Here is a 13,068-nt window from a genome sequence, read left to right as displayed (position 1 = left end):
CGAGCTATATACACGCTTTCGGTGGTTCTCTGCATTTCCCACTCTAGTCCTGATGACCATATCAATTGCGGCCCTAGGCTTGCATGTTAATTCCATGTCCATTTCTCTACAAGTCCATGCTTGCTTGCAAGGATGAAAACCTACCTCCAAGAAGCCGTGGATGAAGTTGTTCGGTAGCCTTGCCTTGGGCTCCTCTTCGGCACGGAAGTACTTGAGCACATGTGACAGTTGCTTCCAGAAGTTGAGTGTTTCCTGTACCCAATACTTTAGCACTGAACAGGATGCGTATAGCTAGTTGGGCAGTATGGCTCACCTGGTATTCCTGGTGACTGTTGAACAAGAGCACGTCCACGGTCTGTATTTGATTCACATATCGATGCCGCTCGAATTCCTGTCGCATCTTTGTCCGGAGAGTGGAAATGGGCATGTTGAGCGAGTACATGGTCTGAATCTCGGGAGCCTGTAGTGTCGCTGTCAGCCTCAGTCTTCCCTGCTGGCACGCACTCCCTGGCCGCCCGCGCGCCTGCCCTGTTGCCATAGCCTCTTGTCCTTCCAAGTCCCTGTATATCCAGCTCATGCGTGACAAGCGTGCATAGAGTGCAGAATCGAAATAAGGAGTAACGCACCGACCGTAGCCAGTCCCGGTAGCTGTGAAGGACCCTCTTCTTCGCATCGGCCCAGTTGATCGCTGTGAGCTCATTAGTTGGTTGTTTGGCCCCATGTTTGGCAGAAGTGTAGGACGAACATGAGCGCGTGCGCTGGGCGAGATAGGTGGGGTTGATGGTCATGTTTTGTGTACCGTTGTTCCGTTCTGGAGCTCGAGACAATCTAAAGCCTTGGACATGGGGTGACGATGCGGATGCGGCTCGTGGTGGAGGGCTCGCGCCAAGACTAATCCACCTTTAGCGCAAGAATTTGGGGTACGGTTCCTAGGATCCATCCATTCACTCGCGAACTTGCGACGAGCTTCACTTGCGTCACCTACACTCGAATCCTCGGTAACTTGGCCTCGATATTCGCCACAACACCGCATAACGGCGACTTCGCAGCTGTTCTGGTCATCAGAAGATCACTACTACAGCCGCACCCATGCCACCAGTCCGCACGGCACGCGCCTCGAAGAAGGCTCCACCGGAGGGCTTTGAGGACATCGAAGACACGCTGCTCGAATTCCAGAACAAGATGAAGGACGCTGAGAATGCATCCCACGAAGGAAAGAAGAAGTACGAGATGACGTGGCCCATCTTCCAGATCACACATCAGCGTTCGCGATACATCTACGACTTGTACTATGAGAAGGAAGCCATCAGCAAGCAGCTCTACGACTATCTCCTCAAGAATGGATACGCAGATGCTATGCTGATTGCCAAGTGGAAAAAGCAAGGTTATGAGAAGGTGAGCGGAGTCACCTCTAGTTTGCCACTTTGTTCAGTGCTAACAGGCCACAGCTTTGCTGCACCCGCTGTATTCAGACCAAGGAGACCAACTTCCGATCTACGTGTATCTGTCGTGTTCCCCGTGAGCAGATGAAGGAAAATCAGGATATACAATGCGTCAACTGCGGCTGCAGAGGATGTGCTTCGAGCGACTGAGTCATGACGGCGACGACTAGGAGCTAAACTATAGCAGTCAACCGCCATCCATCACACAGAGGACGCGTAGTCATATAAAACCTCGTGACTGTAGCCCTTATGATGCTGGAGCAATTACTATATACCCGGAGTAACGAATTGCTGGCAAACAGTCGAGTGCGCCCTTTTGGCGGGCATGACTTTAGGAGTCCAGAAATGTTTGCGGGACAGATCCCGCTGTAGGGTGTGTCAATTTGGCCATTATATTGAATACAATTGTTAACAAGCTTACAGAAACCTGTCTGCAATGATTGTGCATACAACATGAAACGCTAACGCATCAAGGGTATTGCGACATGCTTCGCATGCTGTGATGTGGCCTATGAAAGTAGATGGTGGCACAAGTCTTCGCCTCAGGGCCTGCAAAAAGCTGGCTCTCACCTCTCACTATGGGGTTAGAAGTAATCAACTTGCACTGACACTGGCGACGCTGCGGAGATTGATCGATTTCGAGTACTGATGAGGGGAAAGCCGACGCTGTTCGCTTGAGGGGATGTGCGACAAATGGCAGTATTGACGCGGTATGGGCTATGGGCAGACGGCAGAATAATGGAATGAGAGAAAGTTGATGTGCAGATGCATGCACGTGGTTTATTTTATTTGATTGGATACTTGGTATCCAGCCTTGATTGTCATACCAAAAATGTAACAGGATACTAACATGTACGCATATGAAGTTTGTGCAATTTTCCGAAGAGGCCTTGACGGTATGGTTGTTATGCTGCAAGGCACCTAGCGGGGCTTACGTCGCTTTTAGACACGGCCGGTTGGGCAGGGATGCTGTCGTTAGGCGGTTTGGCTGTTGTTTATCGTCAGACTGGGGAAGCGATAACGGCGACTACATCCTTCAACCTTTTCTTGGACGAGGGGAAGATCTTCACACAAAACGCCATCCAAAGGGCGTGAGTGTGAGTCAATTGAGTCAGGAGTCTCCAGGCCAGTAGCAAAGACTGTCTAGGTAAGTCGAAAACGTTGGAATTGAGTAGTCAGTTGCCTTTGGACTTTATTTGGTTCAAAGGAGCTTCTGCGTCATCTTCATGAGCTGCAACCTCAGTTCCAACATCTCTGTGTGACAATACTGACACGCGCTCGCAGTGTACCCAAGCACTCGAGCCGAGCCGTCTCCAGGCGCCAACATGGCTCTCACTCGTCCCAATCCCCGCTTCCTCAACCGCACAAGCCGCATCTTCTCATCGCAAATCCGATGCTACGCTGCGCCAGGTGAAGGCACCATCCCACCAGCAAAAAAAAAATATGTGCCTACGACTGGCACCTACCCGCTCGGCTTCAAAGCAGGTAGCACGCATGTCGGCGTGAAAGCGTCCAACACGCGCTTCGACGACCTCGCCCTCATCGCCTCGGACATGGAATGTTGCGCCGCCGCCGTCTTCACGACAAACAAGTTCCAGGCTGCACCTGTGACGGTCAGCAGGGACTTGTTGGATCAAAAACAGGGCCAAGATATCCGCGCCGTCATCATCAACTCGGGGTGTGCGAATGCAGTGACGGGCAAGGGAGGCGTCGCCGATGCAATCACCATGGGTCGAGAGACGGACAAGTGCTTCACCAGCAATGGATCCAACGACGGCCAGAAAGATCAAAATTCTTCCACCATTGTCATGAGCACCGGAGTCATCGGTCAACGGCTTCCCATTGACAAAATCACCTCCAAGATCCCCACCGCATACACCAACCTCGGAAGCACACACGAGCACTGGCTCAGCACCGCCCGCGCAATCTGCACCACAGACACCTTCCCCAAACTACTCTCCCGTACCTTCACCCTACCCGGCCACAAAGAGGAGTACCGCATCGCAGGCATGACCAAAGGCGCCGGCATGATCCACCCCAACATGGCCACCCTCCTCGGCGTCATGTGCACCGACGCCCCCATTGCCGCATCCCCCCTCCGCCACGCCCTCCAAGCCGCCGTCAGCAAATCCTTCAACAGCATCTCCATCGACGGCGACACCTCCACCAACGACACCGTCGCCATCCTCGCCAACGGCGCCGCCGGCGGCCCCCCCATCACCCAACCCACATCCCCCCAATCCACAGCCTTCACCAACATGCTCACCACCTTTGCCATCGACCTCGCCCAACTCGTTGTCCGCGACGGCGAAGGCGCCACAAAATTCGTCACCATCCACGTCACAGCCGCACAATCCTACGCCCACGCCCACCGCATCGCCTCGACCATTGCACGCTCCCCACTCGTCAAAACCGCACTCTACGGCAAAGACGCAAACTGGGGCCGCATCCTCTGCGCAACGGGCTACGCAGACGGCGTGGATTCAATCATTCCCGCCGAAACGAGCGTCAGCTTTGTGCCCGTCGACGGCAGTCCCGCCCTCGATCTCCTCGTGCGCGGCGAGCCTGAAGTCGTGGACGAGGCGCGCGCCGCTGCTATCCTCGAGGCCGAGGATTTGCATATCCGGGTTCGGCTGAGTGAGGGCCGCGAGGGGTATACGCATGAGGCGCGGTTTTGGACGTGTGATTTTTCTCACGAGTATGTTACTATTAATGGGGACTATCGGACTTGATGGGACTTGGGAGTGGAGAAGGGGTGGGGATGGGACTTGAGAGTCAAAGGGGGAAAAAAAAAGGGGGGGGGGGATAAGGGGGGTTATGCTTGGATGTGAGAAATGAGAAATCATCTCGTGTGCGCAGGGGATCCAAATATCAATGTATCCAAATCTTTCAAATGTCAAGTCGTTGTAATGACACATGGTGTTTCGAAAAGCGAAAAGGAGTCTGAAGGCCCTGGACAGCCCACGACTTCGCACTCTAGCCACACTCGCATGACACACTCCAACCACATGCAATCTGTCCTCTGTCCTCTCACGTTCAACACGACAAGAAATGCCAGGATTTCCGCTTGTTGGACGACTCAAGACGAGCAAAAGTTAGGTCCCGTAGATTAAAATGACATGTCCATTACAGGACACATTATAAATCTCAATCACCTTCTTTCCCTCTCGAAACAGCACAGAAAACAGATGCTCGACGACGACGATTTACAAATCCACAACCACAAGCACGAGTTGAGAAAAGACATTCACAAATCACATGGTCAATGCACTCCTCATGGAAACCAAAAAAAAACCCCCTCCAAACAGCAATTTCCAACTCTGCAAGAAGTAAATAAAACTACGCATTTCATTCACCCTATTCAATGCCAACACTAATAACAAACAAACACGCTGCATATAGCCATAGTCGCATGTCTGCATTCAACTTCATTAACCCAGGGCCGCAAGCAAAGAATCCAAGCTCCCAGATACATCATTACAAAACAAAATAATGACTAGTAATCAAACGCTTGGTTGGGGGTATACAAGATGATGATCAAAACGCGCGCATATAAACGCCCACGTAGCCCCTTGCTGTTCAACGCCGAGTGCCAACATGGAGAATATACTGGTACGTAGGGGGCCAGCCGTTGCTTTCGTGGGTATCGTGCTGTCGTGACATCGTAATGGCAAGATCATCCGTAGGATAGTCTGGAGCCAAATGGGTTGGGTAAAGTGGGTTGATCTATGGAAGGCACCAAGGACCAGGAAATAATGTCGGTACATGACGACATAACGGGGTGGGTATCGAGAAGGGAGGGAGAAATCTTCAAAGGCCTTTGAGGCTAAATCCAAGATGGCAGGTCGAATTGTAGATGCAAGGTCAAGAAGCACGTAATCTTAGAATCGAGAAGTAGAACTGCGGGCCATGCTGGGCCTTGAAATCTTCTTCTGCGGCGAGCCGTTAGGCGCAACGGCAGAGGTCCTAGCTCCAATCTTCTCGAAGCCTTGGAGTAGGTCGATGCCTGGTTCAGACTCGTCACTGTGTAGGAGATGAAAGATGTCGTCATCGTCCTGTTGTGACTTTGCCGGTGCATGGAGCGATGGCGGGGGAGCCATGCTGGTGCGACCGTTTTCCTTCGCTGGGCTGGGAAGAGAAGATTCCGATACCGGGGCAGAGGTGGGAGGCTTCAAAACGGGTGCCTTGAGCGGCGAGAGATTCTTGACAGGCGACAGGTCGGGAATGTTGAGAAAGGAAGAGGACATTTTCCAGTTGGGAGTGGGCGAGTTGGTCATGTTGCCCTTGGAGCTGGTGATGTCGGCAAGTATGCCGCCAGTGGTAACAGCACGCTCGAGCCGGGGTCGCTTCGCACTGCGCTTGATAGGACTCTCATTGTAGCCAAAGTCACCAAAAATGTCAAATGTGCTCTCGAAGCCGTGGCCGACTAGGTTGACTTGCTCGTCATTGGGAATGGAGACGGCTGGGCTCCAGGTCTTGTTGTCCAGAAAGGATGTGTCCACCCACATGGCCAGGTTCTTGTCCGGCGAGCCACCGACCAGCTCCCGCATCTTGTTCCGGTGGTTACGCAGGTTGGTGTTGGGCGAGGCAGACGCAGGTGGGAGAGCGGGGCGCTTGAAGACGATGGCCGGAGTCAGAGGCCCATCGGTCTTGTTGGGTCGTCTAAACGGCGACGAGATGAGATGGCTATTGTCGGGCTGCTTCAAGTACGGTCTGGCCTTGGAGGGCGAGTCGTACGACGAGCCGCGGATACGAGCAATCTCTTCCTCGGCCCGTCCACGCTTCATGCTTGGGCGATCGAGATCTGCTTCCGATGTGAGTAGCGGCCCAAGAGGATTGCCCTTGATCGCGGACGACTCAATCGAAGAGTAGTAGCCGCTGTCCCCGAGGCCGTGGAACTTGCGCCTCCGTCCCCCTGAGCGACTGTTGCTTGGGAAGCGAGGAGCACGAGGGGGTGTGTCTTCGCGTGTCGAGCGGGCACGCGAGACGGGAGGGGGCGGTGAGGAGTGGATATCAGCGGGAGGTGGAGAGGAAGGCAGCTGGCGAGGCGGTGGCATGCTCAGAGGATCATGCCCATCATGGGCCGCCATGTCTGAACAGGGAATAGTGGCCTCTGACGAAGGAAGCTCGGGCTCATCGGGAAATTTGCTCGAGTCAAAGCCCTTGGTTGAGCTCATTGGCGGGAAGCTAGCAGACATTGACGTAGATGGACGTTGCACGTCGCTAGGATATCCCGATGTAAAGCCATCGGGATTTGTAGGTCGGCGAGTAGGTTTGGCAATGTAATACGTCTTCTCGAAGCCAGCATTGATGACCCAGTAGTGCCCCTTTCCGGGGTCATCCTTGGGGCGCTCCTGCTTGGAGAAGGCCTTGCACAGGCTCAGATTGTGGCGGATGCTATTCTGCCAACCCGTCTCCTGAGAGTTGCGATAGAAGGCAAAGGTGTCGGATATCCACTTGTAGATTTGAGCCAGTGTCAAGCGGCGCGTCGGTGCTCGCAAAATCGCCATTCCGATGAGCTGGGCATAGCTAAAGGCAGGTTTTTTGCCGTCGTCTTCGACGTCTGGCATCTGATCGGGGTCTGGTAGTGGTCCGTCCGACTCCTCGAGCTTGACTTCCTTGACTTTTTGCTTCTTACTGCGATCGCGCAGTGGCGCGGTATCCATGGATTGTTGCTTCACTTCGAGCTTCCTAGGTACAGATGGTTCCGAAGAGGCGGACGGGGTATTCATGGCGGCGGGCTCGGAATATGTGCACGCATTTTCTTTGTCCGCCTGAGACGACAGGCTTGTCCCAAAGTGGATGTCAGCCGCGTTTTGGGCTTCAAGGGAGGACGGCGCCTTCTTTGTTGGCGCGTCCGTTGGGAAGGATTGCTCTTGGGGTGGAGGCAGCATGACTGTGTTCAGGCCCTTTTCCACAAGGGCGCTGGGTGGGGGAGAGCTGGAGGCCTGGCGAGGCTTGCGGGGAGAGCCTTCGGTGGGTGAAGGGTGTGATGGTGGTAGTGGCGGTGCGAGAAGGGTGTGAGAGTCGGCCGACACGTTGGTGACGGAGGCAAAGGCGTCCAGGTAGCGCGGATCGTATGGCGAGACTTGGTGATGTTGTTGGTGCGGAAGTACGGGGTCTTGAAAAATCTGCATAGAGGGTTGTCGACGCGCTGCAGCCATAGCGAGAAGGGCCAACAAGGAGACCAACAGCCTTGTAGAGGCTCTCGCGAGGCTTTGACGCGTAAAGTCGCGTAGAGGAGTGCAAAATGGGAGCGTCGAGATGGGTGGGCACGGTCGGGGATTTTCAGTGCAGGCGGGAGATTGCGATGATGGTAGCCGGGGGTGGCGTGGATGGGCTATTCAGGTTGGTGCGGGGAGCAGTCGAGGGAGGTAGACTGGATATCATGTATTGTAGGATCTGCGACGGTGGGTTGATGGGTGGGGATGGGGAGCCAGAAGGGCAATGGAGGGCGGTGTGGTGCTGTCTTTAGGTGTAGGGAGGAGGGGTGAAGCAGCGGAGTCGTTCGCTAACTCGGCGCTAACAGGGCAGCTGTGACGAAAAGGCGGACCAGGTTGGCGGCAGATGTGCAGCAGCGAGCGGGCGGACGGACGGACTAAAGCAGAGAAGCGACGATAAGCGGTGGCCGAATGGGAAAAGGCAATGCTTGTGGTATGTGTTGTGAGAGGTGAGATAAGATGTTGGATGGTCAATGGGCCAATTGATGTGAAGAAGAGAAGAAGAGAAGAAGAGAGGAAGAAGAAGAAGAAGAAGAAGAAGAAGAAGAAGAAGAAGAAGAAGAAGAATGGGGAAGATGGGAGGAAAGCGGAAAAGGGCAGCGATCGTGTGGAGATTTCGAAGCAAGTGTGCATGGGTGAGAGAGAGAGAGAGAGAGAGAGAGCAAGAGCGAAGAGAGACAGACAGGGCGGGCCTGGTCCTTGGAGAAGAGAGTACTAGTAGGTAGGTAGGATTGGGAGTCGACAAGGACAAGACAGGATAGAGTAGACTGGGGACTGGCAGGTTTGGCTGGCTGACACTGGCTACACTGACTGACTGACTGGCTGGCTGGCTGGCTGGCTGGCCAAGTAAACTGGCCAAGTGATTGTCATTGGCCATGAAACTGCCCTGGACTACAGACCAGAAACAGACGACGACGCCTTTTCCGCTCTTGCCAGACTTGTCCTTCATTTGCAGCAGCAACAGAAAGCAGTGAGCGCACCTGCCCTGGGCCTGGCGAGCTCCTTCCCGGATCACAAAAACGCAAGGGAAGGTGCAAGGGTGCAAGAGTGCAAGAGAGCAAGGGCTCACCGGCTGGCCCTCGACCTTTCCCACTCTTCCTCCCAATGAGCCGCGAGACCGACGCGTTCCCAGGGATCGAAGGGGGGGGGGAGGGGGGGAGAGAAGGGGCGCGTCATTCTTGCAGCCAGACTCCAGGAGCAAACCTCGCAGCCGGGCAGTCACGCTAGCCAGCTGTTCACTCTCCGTCGCCCTTGCCATCCCTGCCATCCATCCCCATCCCTGCCGTCCTACTGTCCGTGCCAGCCGCCACTTTTCTCCCAATTCACCATCGGCTTGGAGATCATCATCATCGACATCCACATCGACATTGGGAGCCAACTCACGCCGAAGCGGCCTCGACAGCCTTGGATGAGCCGGCCGTTGGAAGCGGAAGAGGAGTCTAAAATACATTCATGTGCCTACCTTACCTGCCGACCTACATGAGCTACCAGGCACAAAGGCTAGCTGTGTACTAGCCATGTACATGCAAGTCTCCCCCACACCCTCCGCCTCTCAAAGCGCCTGCACAACGCCTCGCCTGAAACGGCTGCTTTGGAGCGCCCAAGCCCAACGGTGAAAGCTAGTGTGTAGGTACGAGGTAGTAGGCTAGGTAGGCGTGGACGTGAAACAGCGCTTCTATAGGTGCCAGGAGAGTATGTATGTATGTATGTATGTATGTATGTAGTCTACAGTACATGCATGCATGTATACATGCACACCTAGTTCGCTCCCTACTTGGCCAGTTCGCCCAACTCGACTGGCAGCCACACAAGGCCCAAACTCATGGGGCGCATGAAACCACAGCCAGGCACAACGGGGATCATGGCTGCACCGTGGCTCAGCTAGCCACACGCCCATCGACCCTGCGCTGTGCTGTGCTGTGCTGTCCTGTCTAGAGTAGGATCGGCTGTCTAGAAAGCAAATCCAATTTGTCAAATGTCCATTAGCCAGGCACCTAGACCAACATCCTCCTCGCATCCTGCTTCTCGTCCTCACACACCCTCCTCTAGCTAGACTCGGGCTACGTGAAGACAATCACCGCGCACCCAATTTGCCTCTTCTCGCAACGCCCCCTCACCTCAACACACATGGAAAAGTATGCGATTGTCGGTGTACGGTAGACTATCCGCCATCCACTGCGAACTTCCACGTACTCTCAACCGTCCCAGCATGCTCCTCCTGTGCTCGCATCTCCCACCCACGGCACGCGTCTGACACCACTCTCACCTACGGTACCCCAGGGGTCTACCTGCCCCGCCAACCCAATCCCATCGTCATCCATAGCACCAAAGAGGTTCTCCCGCACCTTGATGCAGCCCTGTTGACGCGACTGTTCCGCTTTCAAGTCTGACTGTACTCTACCACTGGTACTTGACTACACTATGCCCATGCCCATGCCCATGCCCATGCCCATGCCCCAGTCCATGTCTCTTCCCACGTAAACAAACACAAAGCAAGTCTAGTATTCGCATCCACCGGAAAACAAATCAACAAAGGATGGAATAGTTGGCAAACAGAGGTAGCGAACACGGTGACCCCTCACCATCCCCGCGCCTTCCAACACCAAAAACACACCACGGCTTTCAACACGTGCAACCCCTCACTCACACCGCGGACCCTCCTCCGCCAACAAACATCCCCAGCCCCCAGCCCACCCATGCATACCATCATACACACATGGCCCCACACTGGCTTAAAGTAGAGCATGTGGAAGAAGAAGAAGAAGAAGAAGAAGAAGAAGAAGAAGAAGAAGAATTCAAAACTATAAAGTCCAGAAGTGCAAAACGAGTGACATGGACAAGATAAGGAAAAACAAGAAAAACCACCCCATCCCCCGACCCCCAAAAAAAAAACTCCCAAATAAATCCACCTTCCAAATCCCCCACAATCAATCCCTCCTGCCAAGATTTTTATTTTTTTCCACATCCATCCCATCCCATCCCATCCCATCGCCCCCAAGCCACACAGCCCAACAAAAAGCCCTCTAAATCATCTTCGCCCCCCTAAACTCCAAACTATTATCCAACGCCTCATCCACCGGAATCGGCCACACACTCAACCGCCCACACGGCCCATTGCTAAACTCGAGCGCAAACTCAATCGGAAAGTCTCCCTGGCCCTGAATGGTGCCGAGATACAAGCTCAACGAGCCCGCAGAACAGGTGCTGTTGCTGTGCTGCAGAGGCAACGCGACGGCGCTGACGCTCGAGAGGGGCAGCGGTGTGGCTACGACGCTGCTGGGCGCGAGGAGCGCGCCGGAGCCGCTGGCGTAGGCGGTTGGGTAGCTGCCGTTGGCGAGGAAGAGGCCGGCGGAGGCAGAGGGGGCAGGTAGGGCGGGCGGGGCGGCAGAGGGGGGCTGCGTGAGGCGTAGGTGGCATTGCTGCATCGAGGGGACGAAGAAGGAACCTGCGCAGTTGGCCTGGAAGGGGGTTAGTATTCAAATCGTGGCCTGGGAGTTTTTTTTTTTCTAAATTCTTGGTGGGGCAAGGGCTACGTACGGTGGTTTGGCAAGCGATGCAGCAGTCGCGGCCAGAGGTCTTGTCGACGACTAATTCGTTCTCAATGGGGAAGCCCTGGGCTGGACGGTAGGTTACACGGTCAAAGATGAGCGTGTTGCCATTGCGGTCGGTGATGGAGTTGACTAGAAGAAGCCATGTTAGTATGTGGACGTGAGGATCACCGGTAAGCTCAGTGACCAAGTTGCCAGAGCCCGCTTACCAATGTTGTTGTCCTGGCATGCCTGGTAGATGGTCTCTGCCGGCTGAATCTCCGTCACAGTCTGCGTGATGCGAATGGTGCTTGTCGAGAGCGAGACGGCAGTAGCAGGGGCGAGGAAGACGGTCTCGGGAAGGCCGGTGACAATGGAGATGGAAGTGCGGTTGACATTGACGGTGACGCGGCAGTCGACGCGAAGGATGAACTTGCGGTTCAAGCTGGTGGCATTGCCAGTCCTGTCGACAATGTAACCGCCCGTGTGGTTGAGCGCCGTCTGCCTCTTAAACAGGCTCAGCTCGTGACTATCACGGCCGGCAATCTCGCGCTTGACGCGGGATACACTGCCAGTGACCACGGGGGTGCTGACGGCAAGCAGATTGATGAATCCGGCGGGAGTAGGGACAACGACCGGAGCTTCAGTCGAGGTGGTGGTCTCCGTGACCGTGGATGTGGTCGTCAACACGTTGACAAACGTAGTGGCATCCGGTGTGGCAGTCACAGTGTCGTGCACGGTAGAGGAGAGGCTGAAAAGGTGCGTCGAAGTGATATACCTATACCAGGTAGGTACGGCTGCTGCGCCAGCCGTTCCCGTGGGAAGAGGATAGTATCCGAAGCGGGTGGTGCAGTCTGTTGCTGAAGCCGTAACATCCTGGGCAGCAACGGTGGAAATGGCTGCAGCCGCAGCTACAAAGGCAGGGAAAAGCATCGTGAAGGATTGACTGAAAGAACAGTGAACTATGAAAACAGATCGAGGTGGAAAAAAAGCGAGTGTGTGTTTGCCCGATGAGAGTTATCTTCTCTTCATCCAGAGCCTTAAATATATGTCATAACCTTGAGCATGGTCCATGAGGCGTAAAAGAGGCTAAGACGATGTGCTGAGGCTTCATGAGCTGGTAAGAAACGGGTGTAACAGATCATACATGGTGGACTGGACGGTTTCGAGCCGCATTTAGATGTAAAGACTCTTTTGGTCGTTGGAGGACTGCAATCTAACGTCAACAGACCCACAAAAGAGTTGATATTCCAGACGCCTCCGTTTGTGTCATGGCTCTACGACTATCATGTCTAGATGTTCGAGTGCGATTCAACAAACACGCTGTCTCGTTTATCCTCAGCTGTCGTTCAGCCGGTCCACCTTGCGATACCAATGCCAGAGCAACGGTATGAGGAGAGGAGAATCGGCCAAAAAAGACCATCAGAGTACCGGCTGGATGGTGCTGTATTTGAAACAGCATGGATCCTACGCAATCGCATGAGCTAGCAAAAGAATGTAGTCGTACCAGACTCGACCCGCAAAGGGAAAAAGGAGCACGACATGTATTCAGTGGCCATGCAGGGCGGGTGGAAGTCGGCTAGAATTAGCCAATGGCCAATTCAACTGAAGAACAACGAGGAGAGAGAGTGTGTGTGTGTATGTTTGTGCGTGTAAATTCTAGAAAGACGTCAATTCGTGTCACATATAGCCATGCTAACTCGAAGCCCTTCTTTTCACCACCAATGCGCATAGGCAGCCATCAGCAGGTAATTTGTGCCGTTGAGAGTTGTCGTGAGGTCACTGAGTCGTGGCCATGAGTGGCGCTTTCTTTTCTCCCTTACTTCCACAAGGCAGATGATCTGGACCCAAATACAACGGTGACACCTCTTTCACGCC

The 13,068-nt window shown here is 54.3% G+C and overlaps 7 protein-coding genes across 7 annotated transcripts; 4 read left to right on the top strand and 3 right to left on the bottom strand.

Moving 5' to 3' along the window:
• Positions 1-61: 61 nt before the first annotated feature.
• IAQ61_011721 (uncharacterized protein) lies at positions 62-788 on the bottom strand (the record flags this gene model as incomplete). Its single annotated transcript, XM_066099320.1, has 5 exons — positions 62-73; positions 145-252; positions 314-460; positions 627-688; positions 746-788. The coding sequence occupies 5 exons, from the start codon at positions 786-788 to the stop codon at positions 62-64; spliced, it is 372 nt and encodes a 123-aa protein (XP_065950839.1).
• Positions 789-1,089: 301 nt separating this feature from the next.
• On the top strand, positions 1,090-1,899 carry BUD31 (Component of the SF3b subcomplex of the U2 snRNP; the record flags this gene model as incomplete). The annotated part of the gene is made up of 4 exons (XM_066099319.1): positions 1,090-1,395; positions 1,449-1,518; positions 1,803-1,815; positions 1,866-1,899. The coding sequence occupies 4 exons, from the start codon at positions 1,090-1,092 to the stop codon at positions 1,897-1,899; spliced, it is 423 nt and encodes a 140-aa protein (XP_065950838.1).
• A 509-nt stretch (positions 1,900-2,408) lies between these two features.
• On the top strand, positions 2,409-4,174 carry IAQ61_011719 (uncharacterized protein; the record flags this gene model as incomplete). The annotated part of the gene is made up of 3 exons (XM_003844240.2): positions 2,409-2,533; positions 2,576-2,589; positions 2,727-4,174. 3 exons carry the CDS (start codon positions 2,409-2,411, stop codon positions 4,172-4,174), a joined length of 1,587 nt encoding a protein of 528 aa, XP_003844288.2.
• A 1,149-nt stretch (positions 4,175-5,323) lies between these two features.
• On the bottom strand, positions 5,324-7,606 carry IAQ61_011718 (uncharacterized protein; the record flags this gene model as incomplete). Its single annotated transcript, XM_003844239.2, has 1 exon — positions 5,324-7,606. The coding sequence occupies one exon, from the start codon at positions 7,604-7,606 to the stop codon at positions 5,324-5,326; it is 2,283 nt and encodes a 760-aa protein (XP_003844287.1).
• A 523-nt stretch (positions 7,607-8,129) lies between these two features.
• Positions 8,130-8,381, top strand: IAQ61_011717 (uncharacterized protein; the record flags this gene model as incomplete). The annotated part of the gene is made up of 1 exon (XM_066099318.1): positions 8,130-8,381. One exon carries the CDS (start codon positions 8,130-8,132, stop codon positions 8,379-8,381), a length of 252 nt encoding a protein of 83 aa, XP_065950837.1.
• A 1,703-nt stretch (positions 8,382-10,084) lies between these two features.
• IAQ61_011716 (uncharacterized protein) lies at positions 10,085-10,508 on the top strand (the record flags this gene model as incomplete). Its single annotated transcript, XM_066099317.1, has 2 exons — positions 10,085-10,140; positions 10,220-10,508. The coding sequence occupies 2 exons, from the start codon at positions 10,085-10,087 to the stop codon at positions 10,506-10,508; spliced, it is 345 nt and encodes a 114-aa protein (XP_065950836.1).
• A 178-nt stretch (positions 10,509-10,686) lies between these two features.
• IAQ61_011715 (uncharacterized protein) lies at positions 10,687-12,123 on the bottom strand (the record flags this gene model as incomplete). The annotated part of the gene is made up of 3 exons (XM_003844238.2): positions 10,687-11,121; positions 11,201-11,343; positions 11,421-12,123. The coding sequence occupies 3 exons, from the start codon at positions 12,121-12,123 to the stop codon at positions 10,687-10,689; spliced, it is 1,281 nt and encodes a 426-aa protein (XP_003844286.2).
• Between the last annotated feature and the right edge of the window lie 945 nt (positions 12,124-13,068).

This window comes from Plenodomus lingam, assembly GCF_022343315.1.
Source record: "Plenodomus lingam strain CAN1 chromosome Unknown scaffold_20, whole genome shotgun sequence".
NCBI lineage: Eukaryota > Fungi > Ascomycota > Dothideomycetes > Pleosporales > Leptosphaeriaceae > Plenodomus > Plenodomus lingam.
Note: the sequence above shows the minus strand (reverse complement) of the source record. Positions and strands in the feature narration are given on the sequence as shown.